A 12,862-nucleotide genomic window follows, 5' to 3' on the forward strand; every position below is an offset into this window, starting at 1 on the left:
AAAAATAAAACTCTGGGTTATTAAATAGTGATAAAACTGTTTGGTGGTATGTGCACAACAAAAACTGGAAACAATATACATATGGGGGGACAACTAAATACAAATGAGGGAGGCCAGCAGATGGCTTGGCTGTTGGCCCATCAATCTGGGGGGTGGGGGGGTAGAGGGTTGTGACCTCCAGCGGATTCAGGTCACAGACCCCCCCCTTGTCTGCAGCAGGCTGGGAGCTGGGAGGACCAGCAGATACAGCTCGGGTGCCTCCACTGGCCGATCTTCAGACCCAGTGGGCTTCAGTCTTGGGGGGATGGCAGGTGGGGCAACAGGCAGGGCGGTGGGTAGGCAGGCGGGGCAGCGGGGGGGCATCAGGTGGTGCAGCAAGAAGGGTGGCAGAGGGGCAGCAGGGGGTGAGAGCTGGGCCACTGCCTCCCGGAATGACCCAGCTATGTCCCAGAAGACGCCCGTGAACTCCTGCCACACCAGCCACCGCCAGGTGGACTCTCCCTGTTAAATCACAGCTTTTCCTCGGCCACCTCCACCTACTGCCAGAGAGCCACCAGGAGCTGAGCGTCCACGGAAGCCATCCCCTGGGTCCGGCGGTGTCATGACCGTCCCACTGGCCTTGGGGGGTGTCTCCGGGTGCTGGCAGTCGCTGACCTCTGGTGGGGTCTCGGGGACCACAGAGGGTGCCTGGCTGCCTGGGGCCTCGAATGGTTCAGCTGCAGAGAGGGAAGGGAAGGCTGTTAGTACTGTGCCCTGGCCCATGGCCCATTCCCCCCGCCCCTTCTTGGGTGCTAGGTCTCAGTCCCCTGTCTGTGGGTGTGGTGTCCTTGTTGGGTGGCCCCATTGCATGGTCTTCCCACCCCCAGGGTTATGGCACGGTGCTGTCCATGGGTGTGGGTGCTGACTGGCGATGATGGCCATGTCGCTGTCCTGGGACTGTGCTGTGGCTGGGCAGTTGTGGGTTGGGATCTGCTGGGGGTGTGTGTGAGGCTCCCGGTCGTGTCTGGTGCCTGTGGCCCGGGGGTGTGTGCCCTGTGGGGTACATACCTGACCATCCATTGCCACAGTAAGGGGAACCCCAGTGGGTGGATGCCCGGCTGGTGTTCTGGGAGGGAAAGTCTATGAGGCGCCCCCCCTCCTCGCTGCTGGACCCCTTCTCTGCCGTCCCGAGGGCTGGTCTCCAGGCCAGACTCCGGCTCCAAGGCCTGCTGGGACTCGTCAGCAGCGGTGTCGAGTGTGGCCTGTGGGGAGGAGGTGTCCCGGGGGCCCCAGATGGCCCTGAGCTCCCTGTAATAGGGGCAAGTGGCAGGGGCAGCCCCAGAACGGCTGGCCGAGTCCTGGGCCCAGGTATAATCATGCCGCAACTCCTTCACCTTGCTGCGGACATGATCCGGAGTGCGGGCAGGGTGACCCCAGGCGGCCAGGCCCTTGGCCAGTCTGGTGAATGCTTCCACATTCCGCTGCTTGCTGGCCATCATGTGGAGCACCTCCTCTTCACCCCAGAACCCCAGCAGGTCTCGGAGATCAGCCTCCGACCAGGAGGGGCCCCACCACTTGTTGGCCCCCTTTTTGGCTGCCGGGGGCCCTGGGTCCCCTCGGGGAGAGCCCTGGAGGTGCTTGGGGGGTCGGCTGGATGCCATGGCTGATTTGGGATGTTTGGGGCCTCTGGAAAGCGTGCAGGACTGGCACATGCATGTGCTGCTGCCTGCACGCTCTCAGCTTCCTGCCACAGGAAATCCAGGTGCCTGGTGCTTTAAGGGCTGCTGCGTGCGGTGATCATAAAGCCCTGGAGAACCCCGCTATTTTGAAGTAGTGGGACGTGGATCATTTACACGTGACCTACTTCGATGTTTAACATCGACGTAGGGCGCTATTCCCATCTTTGGATAGGAATAGCGATTTCAACATCTCGCCGCCTAACATCGATTTCAACATCGAAGTAGCACACCGCGCATGTAGACGTGACACGCACTATTTCGACATTGTGCCGGCTACTTCGAAGTAGCCAACTAGTGTAGACGCAGCCATACTGACAGAAACATCACATTTGAACTACTAAACAGCTAATCTTTATACAAGGTAATATTATCTTATGTGATAGTAAGATTGTTTTTCAGCATTAAAAATCAATCATTTTCAAAACAATTGTTGCTTGTCTGCACTTAAATTTCGGGCCATACTCCACCAGGTGACTAGTTTACATAAGAAGATATACCTGCTTAGACTGCCAAGGAAATTATGTAGCATTTTGATCCGGCTACATCTTGGCTACAGTGATTATTTTCTAATATTCCTGTGTTTCATGGGTTGAGCATTATGTTTAGCTACAGCAATGAAAATCCAGGATAAGTCCATTAATTTTAATGGACGTGCTCCAGTTTTAAGCCAGTGGTACTGAGGATAGAAATGTGACCCTACATATTTAATACAGAAAATTTAGCTAGATGTATAACTACCTCCAAATTATTCCACAGGAAAGGAGAGTCAGAATTTGTCCTAATCAGACTGCTGCTGTTTTACATCTGTAATAGAGCATATGCTGGAAACCTATTTATATGCCAGCATACACCCTTTTGGACAATACTGCTGTCTGTTTCAGGGTAACTGCACCTGTATTTCCTCTCTATGGTCCCTAGAGGGCATAAGGTTTCTGGGCCCCAGCAAGCACTTGGAAGGATACCAGGGGTGATGCGTGGGGTGAGGGGGAACAAGATGTCACATGCATCCCCCCCTCCCCCAGTGCCCAGACTTCACCACCACCACCATTTAGTACCATGCTGCCCTGGGGCAGGAAGGGATGGCACCTGCATTCACCGGAAGTGGTTGGCACAGGTGGGGAAGAGCAGAGCAAGGGCTTGGAATGAAGAGGAGTTGCACGGAGGGACAGGAGCATGGCCAGTGGACCCCCTGGAGTTCTCTCACCAATCACCACTGGTGCAGATGCATATCATCCTTTCTGCTGACCAGGGGCTTTGAAGAAGTACAGCCCCCTGCCAGGTACTGCAATGTCACCAGCAACGAAGTGTGCTTAAGGGCCAGCATCTGTGTGTTGCTTTCTCTCTGAGCACAGTGATTTTGCCATTGACCACACAGCATTTCCAGACAAACTTATTAATTGTGAAAGCAAAATGTGCCCCAAGTTTGTGTCCATATGTGTTTTTTTTAAAGTTCCTAGATATTTAGTAAATATGGGATATCTGGTAGGCAACATCCCTTCCAGTCCTTCAGCAAGGGTAGGAATTCCCTTAGAACCAAAAGTCCTGACCGTATGCTTAGCCAAAAAGAATTCCTTGAGTTAGGTTAGACTTCACTTTTTGTACTCAACCCCCTTTTTTTTCCCTTTTGGTCTTTGTAAAGCCCAGTTTGAATGAGTATATGCATGGCACCCCAGGGAGTGCAACAACTCTGGAGCTGTCCTGAGCTCAGCAGCTCATCTCCACGTTTCCACCCACCCCAAACCCACACACACGGCTATGTAACTTTCTGCCAGGGAGTTAAACAGTTGTCAAAGTTTGACTCAGACTCACAATTTATCAGACCACTTGTTAGCCGGCGGCCAGGTAATGTGCGGTGAGGTACTCCCCTGGGTCCTAAACAACCCAGTTTTTTACTGTTAGAGCAGGCAGCTCCTAGCACACTCACCCACGGCCAGGCTGTAGTAACCAAACGGTTAAAGTTCTTTTTTTGTGCCAGCTGTGTTGCAGTGACAAAAGGGTTAACAAAATGGTTAGGCTCAGAGCTTAACTAGTTACAAGTTTATTTAAGCTACAGTTATAAGCGTGCGGTTACAAAAGGCTATTGTTTACTTCTTATATGCTAGCAAAGTACAGGTGTTAACAAGTTACGTTACAATCCAATACAAAGATATCTGTTATCATCTAACACAATGATATCTTGATACTAGTTACAGAGCTCTAATTCTTTAGCTGTGCACAAAAAAAAGTCAGAGACCTAGCATGGGTGTATCTTACCCTCTCTGCGTCTCTCGATACCAGCGTAGCCAAGCCGGATCGGTCACTCAATTCCGCGGAAAGACGAATACGAGGTTGGGCGTCCCCAGTAGTGGACCTCGGGAGGCAATCACCTGACCCGACCAGCAGGAAGTTGGACTCAAAGTTAGAGTTCTGCTGGACCCATCTTTTATACCCCTTTTGGGTTACGTATTCTCTTTCTTATCTATGGTGCCAGATCATACTGGTCTGTCTTTGTGACTCCAGTTTGTTACAAGGGCATTTCTACTTAGTTTGCACTTGTAAGACAAGAGTACAGGACATTCTTTTGTGCGGGCGGGGCACGTCCCCTTCTGGGTGATTGTGTGTGTGCATCATATTGATCAATGCCAGCTGGGGTGATTTCTGAGGGTCCCCCCCCTCATGTTGACAGTCTGGCCTGTTAGCCTTCTAGCTGTACTTTCTGCTTCTCAGGGTCACGATAAGCTAGCATATCTGGGCCTCAATGAGGGCATCAAAGACTGTGCTGTCAGCAGCCATTTCCGTGCCCTGTGTGCTCCTCAGTGGCGGGGTGGGGGGGGCAATGAGCAAGCTGGCTTGTAAGGGGGAGACTCTGTCTGGCTACACCACTCTGTTTTATTAGCAAAGCTGCTCTGCTAATACATTTAGAAGTGAGCCCCCCGAGTGGGGCTTGTGTCTCTTAATTTATACAGTTTTTTTGGAGAACAAGTTACAGAGAAGTTACAGACAAAAGAAGAAAAAGATTTTAGTCACCACCCTTCCAGATCCCTGAGACCAGTCATGTATCTTCAATTACCTGCCACCCTTAACAATCTCCTTTAACAGCTTCCAGTTAACTTAACTAATTGCCCTTCACACCTTCCATTCTGATGCCTGCTTCTTAGACGTGCTGGCTCCATCTTAATTGCTTCTCCATTCAAAAGCTAACTGTCCCTACGTGTGCTCCCTCAGATACTTTGTAACATGTTTTGGCATGCCCTCTCATATACAACGTATCCAGCATGTCCCCTTATACAACGTTATACTTATACAATGTTATACTTCCACACAGTCATACATGAAACCATTCATAAATTTCATAGTGATTCCTCAAAGTTACTGCATAGGGTTGAAGTATTTGTCACCACTTCTTTACTGAGTTTTTTATGGTAGCATAATATATTGTACAAAGTTTACATATGTACACTCTACTACTAATTCTTAAAGAGCACAAGGTAGATTGGCTGCCAATTATACCCCATACTCCATAATCCAAGTTTACATTTAAATGTATTTCTCTGTTTAGTGGGGGCACAAAATGAGTCTTAAACATTACCCAAAGAGAATGCAGCAGTGACCTGCGTGTCAGCCAGTCTGAAAAAATAGATTCAACAGGTGTGATATGCCCCTTTCATTTTAGTGGAGTAGTAGTCCTAATTTGAGAATGATAACATAAACATCTACACTGTTAATAGCTACGTGCTGTTAATTTAAACAAAATAACAGTAACTACTAGCAAATAGGCTTATGGCCCAATTTCCTTCTGCCTCGCTCATGGTTTTATTGGTTTGAAGCTGCTATTGCACTTATATCATTTCCCTAGAGTAACATTATTGAGGCACCTTGCCATTGAAGTAAGGGCAGGCTGGCTGACTGTGGCACACATAGAGATTTGGGCCTGTTTCTTGGTATTCTGTTGTACCTGGTTAGAGAAGAAATTCACTGCATTACTGATCAGACTGAGAAACAGGATTCTTTTGGGGAATTGCTGTCCATTTTTCTCAGGATTGTAAAGAGTTTACCTGGGTAGACCCTGAAAATAGAAGTTAGGTTTACTTGCTTTTCTTGCGTGTTTGTCGAGCCAGCATAGTGTCTTTTGAATTAGAAATCTGACCACTGGGTTATTTGGTGGGAATTTCTAACCAATAAACCAGTCTTTGATGCAGACTTCTTTTGTTTCAGAATGTGCCATGATGACTTGGTGCTGGGGAGTGGAATCTGGGGTGTTAACTTTGCTTAATCCCCCTCTTTTTAAGAAAAAAACCCACACATCTTCAAAAGCTACTGCTCTCTTCTTGAAGTGTAACATCAGAGTCAGTGCTATATCAAACTCCCTAGCTATAGCTGCACCAGAAAGCCTCATTTTATATGGAACAGATACCAGAAGGTGAATTGACATAAGGATGGGAGGGGAAGAAGTATTCAAAGGGGTTGTTTATAACTGATGTCTGTGATGAATGCCTCCTGTCACTACAGTAATGGGAGTATTAAAGATATTAAACTCAAGCGCACTCAATTCACATTGAACTTGTAAGTAGACAAGATCAGTCAATTAGTGAGTCTTTTTTGATTTTTGTGACAGGCATACATTACTGTAAAAACCTAAATTTCATATGTTTACTTTTTTATAGAAATCTCGTTTAATAAAGCCACACATGGTTGCTCAGTGTGAAGACAGCAGCGAAAATCTAATAATAAATGTGAGTAACTAAAACCTGTGGATAACTATTTTCTGTTGTAAACTATCAGAGCAGAAAAAGAATTAAATATAGTCCCACATGTTAATTTACCTCAGACCTATAGATGGCAAAATTTTGTCCTTAGAATGCAGAAGAAATCTGCAAATGCATTAAGGCTGGGTCTACACTTGCCTCCAGCTTCGAAGGGGGCATGTTAATGAGGGCGATGGGAGATCACTAATGAAGTGCTGCAGTGAATACACAGCACTTCATTAGACTAATTCTCTGCTGTGGCAACTTTGAAATGTTCAAAGTGCCTTCAAAGTGCCTTTACTTCTCAAAATTTTGGGGAATAAAGGGACTTCGAAGTAGCATGGGCACTTCGAAGTTGTCGCGGCTACACCTATGCTGGCACTTCAGAGTTGCCACGGGGGAGAATTAGCCTAGTGAAGTGCTACATATTCACCTCAGCACTTCATTAATAATCTCCCATCACCCTCATTAAGATACCTCCTTCGAAGTTGTGGGCAGGTGTAAACAAGCCCTAAGATTGTGATCCAAACGCCATTCAGAGTTAATGGGAATTTTTCCACTGACTTCAGTGATTTCTGGATCAGGCTTTTAAGTAAGGTCAAACTTTGGTAATTCAAGAGTTATGAGGTAAAATAACATATGAGCTTTCTTGTTAAATGACCCAACCAAAAGAGAAATGTTTATTTTACGATATAATTGACAGTTTCCTTTCTTTAAGAAAACTAAAAGTGTTCGGAAGACAGTGAGTCAAAGGAATGCTTTCCATGGGGAGCCAGTTCCATCATCTTCATGTTTGGATAACTGTAGCAGAAAACAAAACATGCAAAAAAGAGGCCCTAAAAGACAGGATATTTTAGAGCTCAAGGCTACTTCACAGAAGGAAGCGTTATTGCCCATTTTGTTGGGTGCCTAGGAATCAACCCCAATCTACTGAACATTGCACAAAGACAGAAATAGACAGTCCCTGCACCAAAGATGTTATTTTCTGAATAATTGGGGATTAGAATGTATATCATAATTAAGGATTAGAATTTTTATAACAACATATAGCATTAGGAGTGTAGAAGGGAACCCAAAAAATACTAAACTGTTCTTACTTTAAACATGAGTTACAAGAGAAACTCTTCAGGGCAGGGACTGTGCCTATTATGCTTGTGCATTTCCTTACATGTTGGCGCCTGGCCTCTAGGTGCTAAGACAACGTAAATAATAGGTGACTGGCAATGTTTTTCCAACCAGTTTGTAGTCTCCAACTAGCTTAAGTGCTGAGTTTTGAATTGAGAAGGAAATTTCTTATATAATTAAGAGAAAAATAAAATTCTGTGTCCAAAAATTACCTTATAAAATTAAAAATTCACCCTCACTCAATATTACAGAGGATACTGTGCAGCAGTCCTCAAATATTTGACCAACAATCAGTACTCATTCCATTCCTAACCTGTGCTTTTCTGTTAACATGTTAACGTCTATTAAAATCATGAGCTTACAATTTCACACCATCCATTTTATGTTGGAGGCGATCCAAGGGTATTTTAATACGTTAGTCCTAAATGTGTTCTGGAGGTTCTTTAGCAGCAGAGGTAGATGAAGCTGTTACAAAGCTGTGCCCACTGAAACTGATATTCTGTTTATAGCCTAAAGAGTACAAATACCCAGATTAATCCATTTGCCCAGCCACTCTCTTTTCAGTGAGGACTTTCTGTGTATCTTCCTGGGAAGATGTCTGTTGCGTAGCATTGAACAGTGGATTTCCATGTAGCTAATGTTCAGGGAGAGCATCTGTAAAATACTTACATTGGGTAGAGGATTACTCATATGTTGTAATACATAAGCATTTTTTGTCCTCTCTCTGCTCAGAGGTGATCATGATGGAAAAAAAAAGTATGTTGCATCTGTTCATTGTACTCAAGTGTGAGTGATCTGAAGCTGGCAGTGGGTCGAGTGATAGCCTCTTATCTTGTTGTTATAAGTCATGCCTTTGAGGAGAGATTGCTAATTACCTTGCTCCCATCAAGTTTCTATTAGTTATTGTTTTCTCATTCTCAGTGGGGAGGCTTTCATACTGAATTTCAGCTTCCCATCCCTTAGCAATTTGACACTACATTTAAAAAAATATTTAACTTGTTTAAAACGGGACAGTCTTTCCTACTCTTCTCAGAAATACAAGCTGTTTGAACACCTGTTTTCCCCTCTTCCCCCCTCCAAGATGTACTGACCTTGTAGCATCTCTTTCCGAAAGGTGACTGTTTCAGACAATTAAATGACTAAAACCAGTGGATTGGAGTAGAAGGGTTTATGCTGTTTTGAAAACAGTACGGTGGTAATACCAGCTACAGTTGTTTGCCCAGTATTTCTTGTAGAATCTGGAAGAAATGAAACATCTAAAAGCAGTAGGGCTACGTCTACACGTGAAGCCTCGATGTAGCGACATCGAAATAGTCTATTTCGATGAATAACATCTACACGTCCTCCAGGGCTGGCAACGTCGACGTTCAACATCGACGTTGCGCAGCACCACATTGAAATAGGCGCTGCGAGGGAACGTCTACACGCCAAAGTAGCACACATCGAAATAAGGGTGCCAGGCACAGCTGCAGACAGGGTCACAGGGCGGACTCAACAGCAAGCCGCTCCCTTAAAGGGCCCCTCCCAGACACAGTTGCACTAAACAACACAAGATCCGCAGAGCCGACAACTGGTTGCAGACCCTGTGCATGCAGCATGGATCCCCAGCTGCAGCAGCAGCAGCCAGAAGCCCTGGGCTAAGGGCTGCTGCACATGGTGACCATAGAGCCCCGCAGGGGCTGGAGAGAGCATCTCTCAACCCCTCAGCTGATGGCCACCATGGCGGACCCCGCTATTTCGATGTTGCGGGACACGGATCGTCTACACGTGCCCTACTTCGATGTTCAACTTCGAAGTAGGGCGCTATTCCCATCCCCTCATGGGGTTAGCGGCTTTGACGTCTCGCTGCCTAACGGCGATGTTAACATCGAAATAGCGCCCAACATGTGTAGCCGTGACGGGCGCTATTTCGAAGTTAGTGCCACTACTTCAAAGTAGCGTGCACGTGTAGACACAGCTTAAAAGAGACTCATACTCCAGTCATCCTGAAGAGGTGCATCTTGCCCATGAAAGCTCATGACCTAATAAATTGTTAGTCTCTAGGGTTCTATAGGACTGCTTGTTATTTGTAATAACACCAGCAATTAAACTGGTAAGAATAAAAATGTACTGGTGCTATCCACCTTCATGCTTCAGGGCATAAACCTACAAAGGTGGAAGAAAATGTTACTTTCCCCATGTCTCCTTTCTTCATCCCAAACACATCAAATTAAACACGATTGCTCATTTGACTGTTAGCCTCCTGCATTGTTTGCCTTCTTGTGGCAGAACATACTTTGAGGATGGCACATCTGCCTGAATGGACTATTAGTTTGATGTAGTATGGTCATTCTTGATGCTAAATTACTCCTGGTCATACACTAAGTGAGAAAGGGCAGGTGGTTGGAGTATGCTGATGTGGATATTTTACATTGACTTTATTTTAAGGTCAGGATTAAATTCAGGAGCAAATTTGCAGAAGACGGATGCCTGGCATCCTTGCTGACAGGTACAAATAGCACACAATGGACTGAAGGTGGAAAAAAAGCATTTCCATTTGGAATCAGACAGCTAAGGGTATGAGGATCCGTATTTGCACTCACAATCCAGTTGCAAGTTCAACTTTTGCAAGTGGAAATGGCATCTGCAAAATGGGCACTCCCTCTGGATAATTAGGAACACAACTAGAACTGAACTGTGGATATTTCAGCATTTCATGGAAATTATGTAATTAAAAATGCATCTTCTGGGTATTATTACCTAAAAAGCAGAAGGCAAAAGCAGTAATACACCCATTATTAAATAATTCTGAGATTTCTCAAAGTTTGAATAGGTTTCACACCTGGAAAATTATTTTACTCTTAACCTTGGGTAATGTTTTATGCTTGAACATCTGTGCTCTTGGCATAATAAAACTAATTCTAAACTTCTTCCTTCCAATTCTCATACCTCGTTGCAGGAGCCTCTTCCTGAAACAGAGAGCCAGTCAATGTTTCTGGAGAAATCTAAAGTTTCCAAAATTAAAAAAGAAGACTGTGACCAAGAAATCATCTATGTAAGAAGATGTTTTACCTTTGTTTCAAATCCATAAGCACTGTGTAAAACAAGCTATATTCAATATCCACAGGGAAGTCTGAGTGAATGTGTAACTTTATTGTTCCTATTAGAAAACCATTTTTAGAAATGTGCTGTTAGCACTATTGTGTTAGCAATGGGGATAGGGCATAATTTTGTCCAACCAGAATTTAAAAGAAAGTCTTAACAAAACTGTCCACATTCCTGATAATAACCACATTAAGAGAAAGAACATTTATGTGGTAGAAAGATGTAGCATGGTAGAAATCTCCATGATTGAAAGCTGGTAATCAGTCCATGGACTTTGAGCTTTCTAACCCCCCAACTTGATATGCTACCTGGCTTAATTACTCATAGATCATGGAAGGTTATAAACTGTTTAGGAAGGGCAGACAGGGGAGAAAAGGAGGAGTTGCACTCTGTGTGAAGGAGCAGTATGATTGCTCAGAGCTCCAGTATAAGGAGGGAGGGAAAACAGTTGAGTGTCTTTGGGTTAAGCTTACAGGCGGAAACAACAGAAGTGATGTTGTAGTTGGTGTCTGCTATAGATCGCCAGATCAGGGAGATGAGGATTGCTTCAGACAGCTAAGTGAAGCTTCCAAATCACAGGCCCTGGTTCTCATGGGAGGCTGTAATCATCTGGACGTTTGTTGGGAGACCAGTACGGCAGCACACAGGCGATCCAGGAAGTTTTTGGAGAATGTTGGGTATAACTTCTTAGAACAAGTGCTGAAGGAGCCTACCAGGGGCCAGGCACAACTTGACTTGTTGCTCACAAAAAAGGAAGAGCTAGTAAGAGAAATAGAAGTGGGTGGAAACCTGAGCTGCAGTGACCAGGAGATGGTAGATTTCAGGATCCTGACAAAGGGAAGACAGGTGAGCAGTAACATACAGACCCTTGATTTCAAAAGAATAGACTTGGACTCCCTGAGAGAATTGATTGGCAGGATCCTTTGAGAAATGAAGATGAAGGGGAAAAGAGTTCAAGAGAACTAGAAGTATTTTAAAGAAGTCTTGCGGAAGGCACAGGAGCAAACCATCCCGCTGCATAGTAAGAAATGCAAATGCGGTAGGCAACCAGCTTAGCTTAACAGGAAATCCTTGGTCAGCTTCAACTCAAAAAGGATGCGTATAAGAAATGGAAACGGGGACCAGTGACTAAGGAGGAGTGTTAACATATGGCTGGAGAATGCTGGGCAGTAATCAGGAAAGTGAAGGCACAATTGGAACTGCAGCTGACAAGGGATGTGAAGGGTAACAAGAAGGGTTTCTACAGGTTAACAATAAGCAGGTTATTAGAGGAGGTGTGGGGCCATTACTGGATGAGAGAGGTAATCTAGTGACAGATGATGTTAGAAAAGCTGAAGTACTCAGCGATTTTTTTGCCTCAGTCTTCATGGACAAAGACAGCTCCCATTCTATGGTGCTCGACAATGCAGTGTGGGAAGGGGGAGGGCAGCCATCTGTGGGGTAGGAACAAGTTAGGAGCTGTCTAGAAAAACTGGATGTACACAAATCCATGGGTCTGGATTTAATGCACCCAAAGGTACAGAGGGAATTGGAAGATGTCATTGCCGAGTCTTTGGCCATTATCTTCGAAGACTCTTGGAGATTGGGAGAGATCCCAGATGACTGGAAAAAGGCAAATGTAGTGCCCATCTTTAGAAAAGGAAAGAAGGGCAATCCAGGGAACTGTAGACCCGTCAGCCTTACGTCAATCCCTGGGAAAATAATGGAGGAAATCCTCAAGGAATCCATTCTGGAGCACTTGGAAGAGGGGAAAGTGATCAAAAGTAGTCAACATGGATTCACCACGGGCGAGTTCTGCCTGAGCAAGCTGATTAGCTTCTATGGTGAGGTAACAGGCTCTGTGGACATGGGCAAGTCAGTGGATGTGATATACCTTGACTGGAGCAAAGTTTTTGGTACAGTCTCCCACAGCATTCTTGCCATAAGTTAAAGTAGTACGGATTGGATCCATGGACTATAAGATGGATAGAAAGCTGGCTTGGCGGTTGGGCCCAACGGGTAGTGGTCAATGGCTCAATATCTGGATGGCGGTTGGTTTCAAGCGGAGTGCCCCAAGTCTCGGTTCTGGGGCCAGTGTTGTTCAACATCTTTATTAATGACCTGGATGAGGGACTGGATTGCACCCTCAGCAAGGTTGCAGATGACACAAGGCTAGGGGAAGAGGTAGATACATTGGAGGGTAGATGTAGGATCCAGAGTGACCTGGATAAA

The 12,862-nt window shown here is 45.5% G+C and overlaps 1 protein-coding gene across 1 annotated transcript in view; it reads left to right on the top strand.

Moving 5' to 3' along the window:
* Positions 1-12,862, top strand: part of MORC1 (MORC family CW-type zinc finger 1) — a 138,747-nt gene that overhangs the window by 77,485 nt on the left and 48,400 nt on the right. The window contains exons 18-19 of the mRNA XM_074983521.1: positions 6,362-6,430; positions 10,506-10,601. Coding sequence (XP_074839622.1) covers positions 6,362-6,430; positions 10,506-10,601 — 165 coding nt within the window. The remainder of the gene's footprint in view (positions 1-6,361; positions 6,431-10,505; positions 10,602-12,862) is intronic.

The sequence above is a fragment of the Carettochelys insculpta genome, chromosome 1 (genome assembly GCF_033958435.1).
Source record: "Carettochelys insculpta isolate YL-2023 chromosome 1, ASM3395843v1, whole genome shotgun sequence".
Lineage (NCBI taxonomy): Eukaryota > Metazoa > Chordata > Testudines > Carettochelyidae > Carettochelys > Carettochelys insculpta.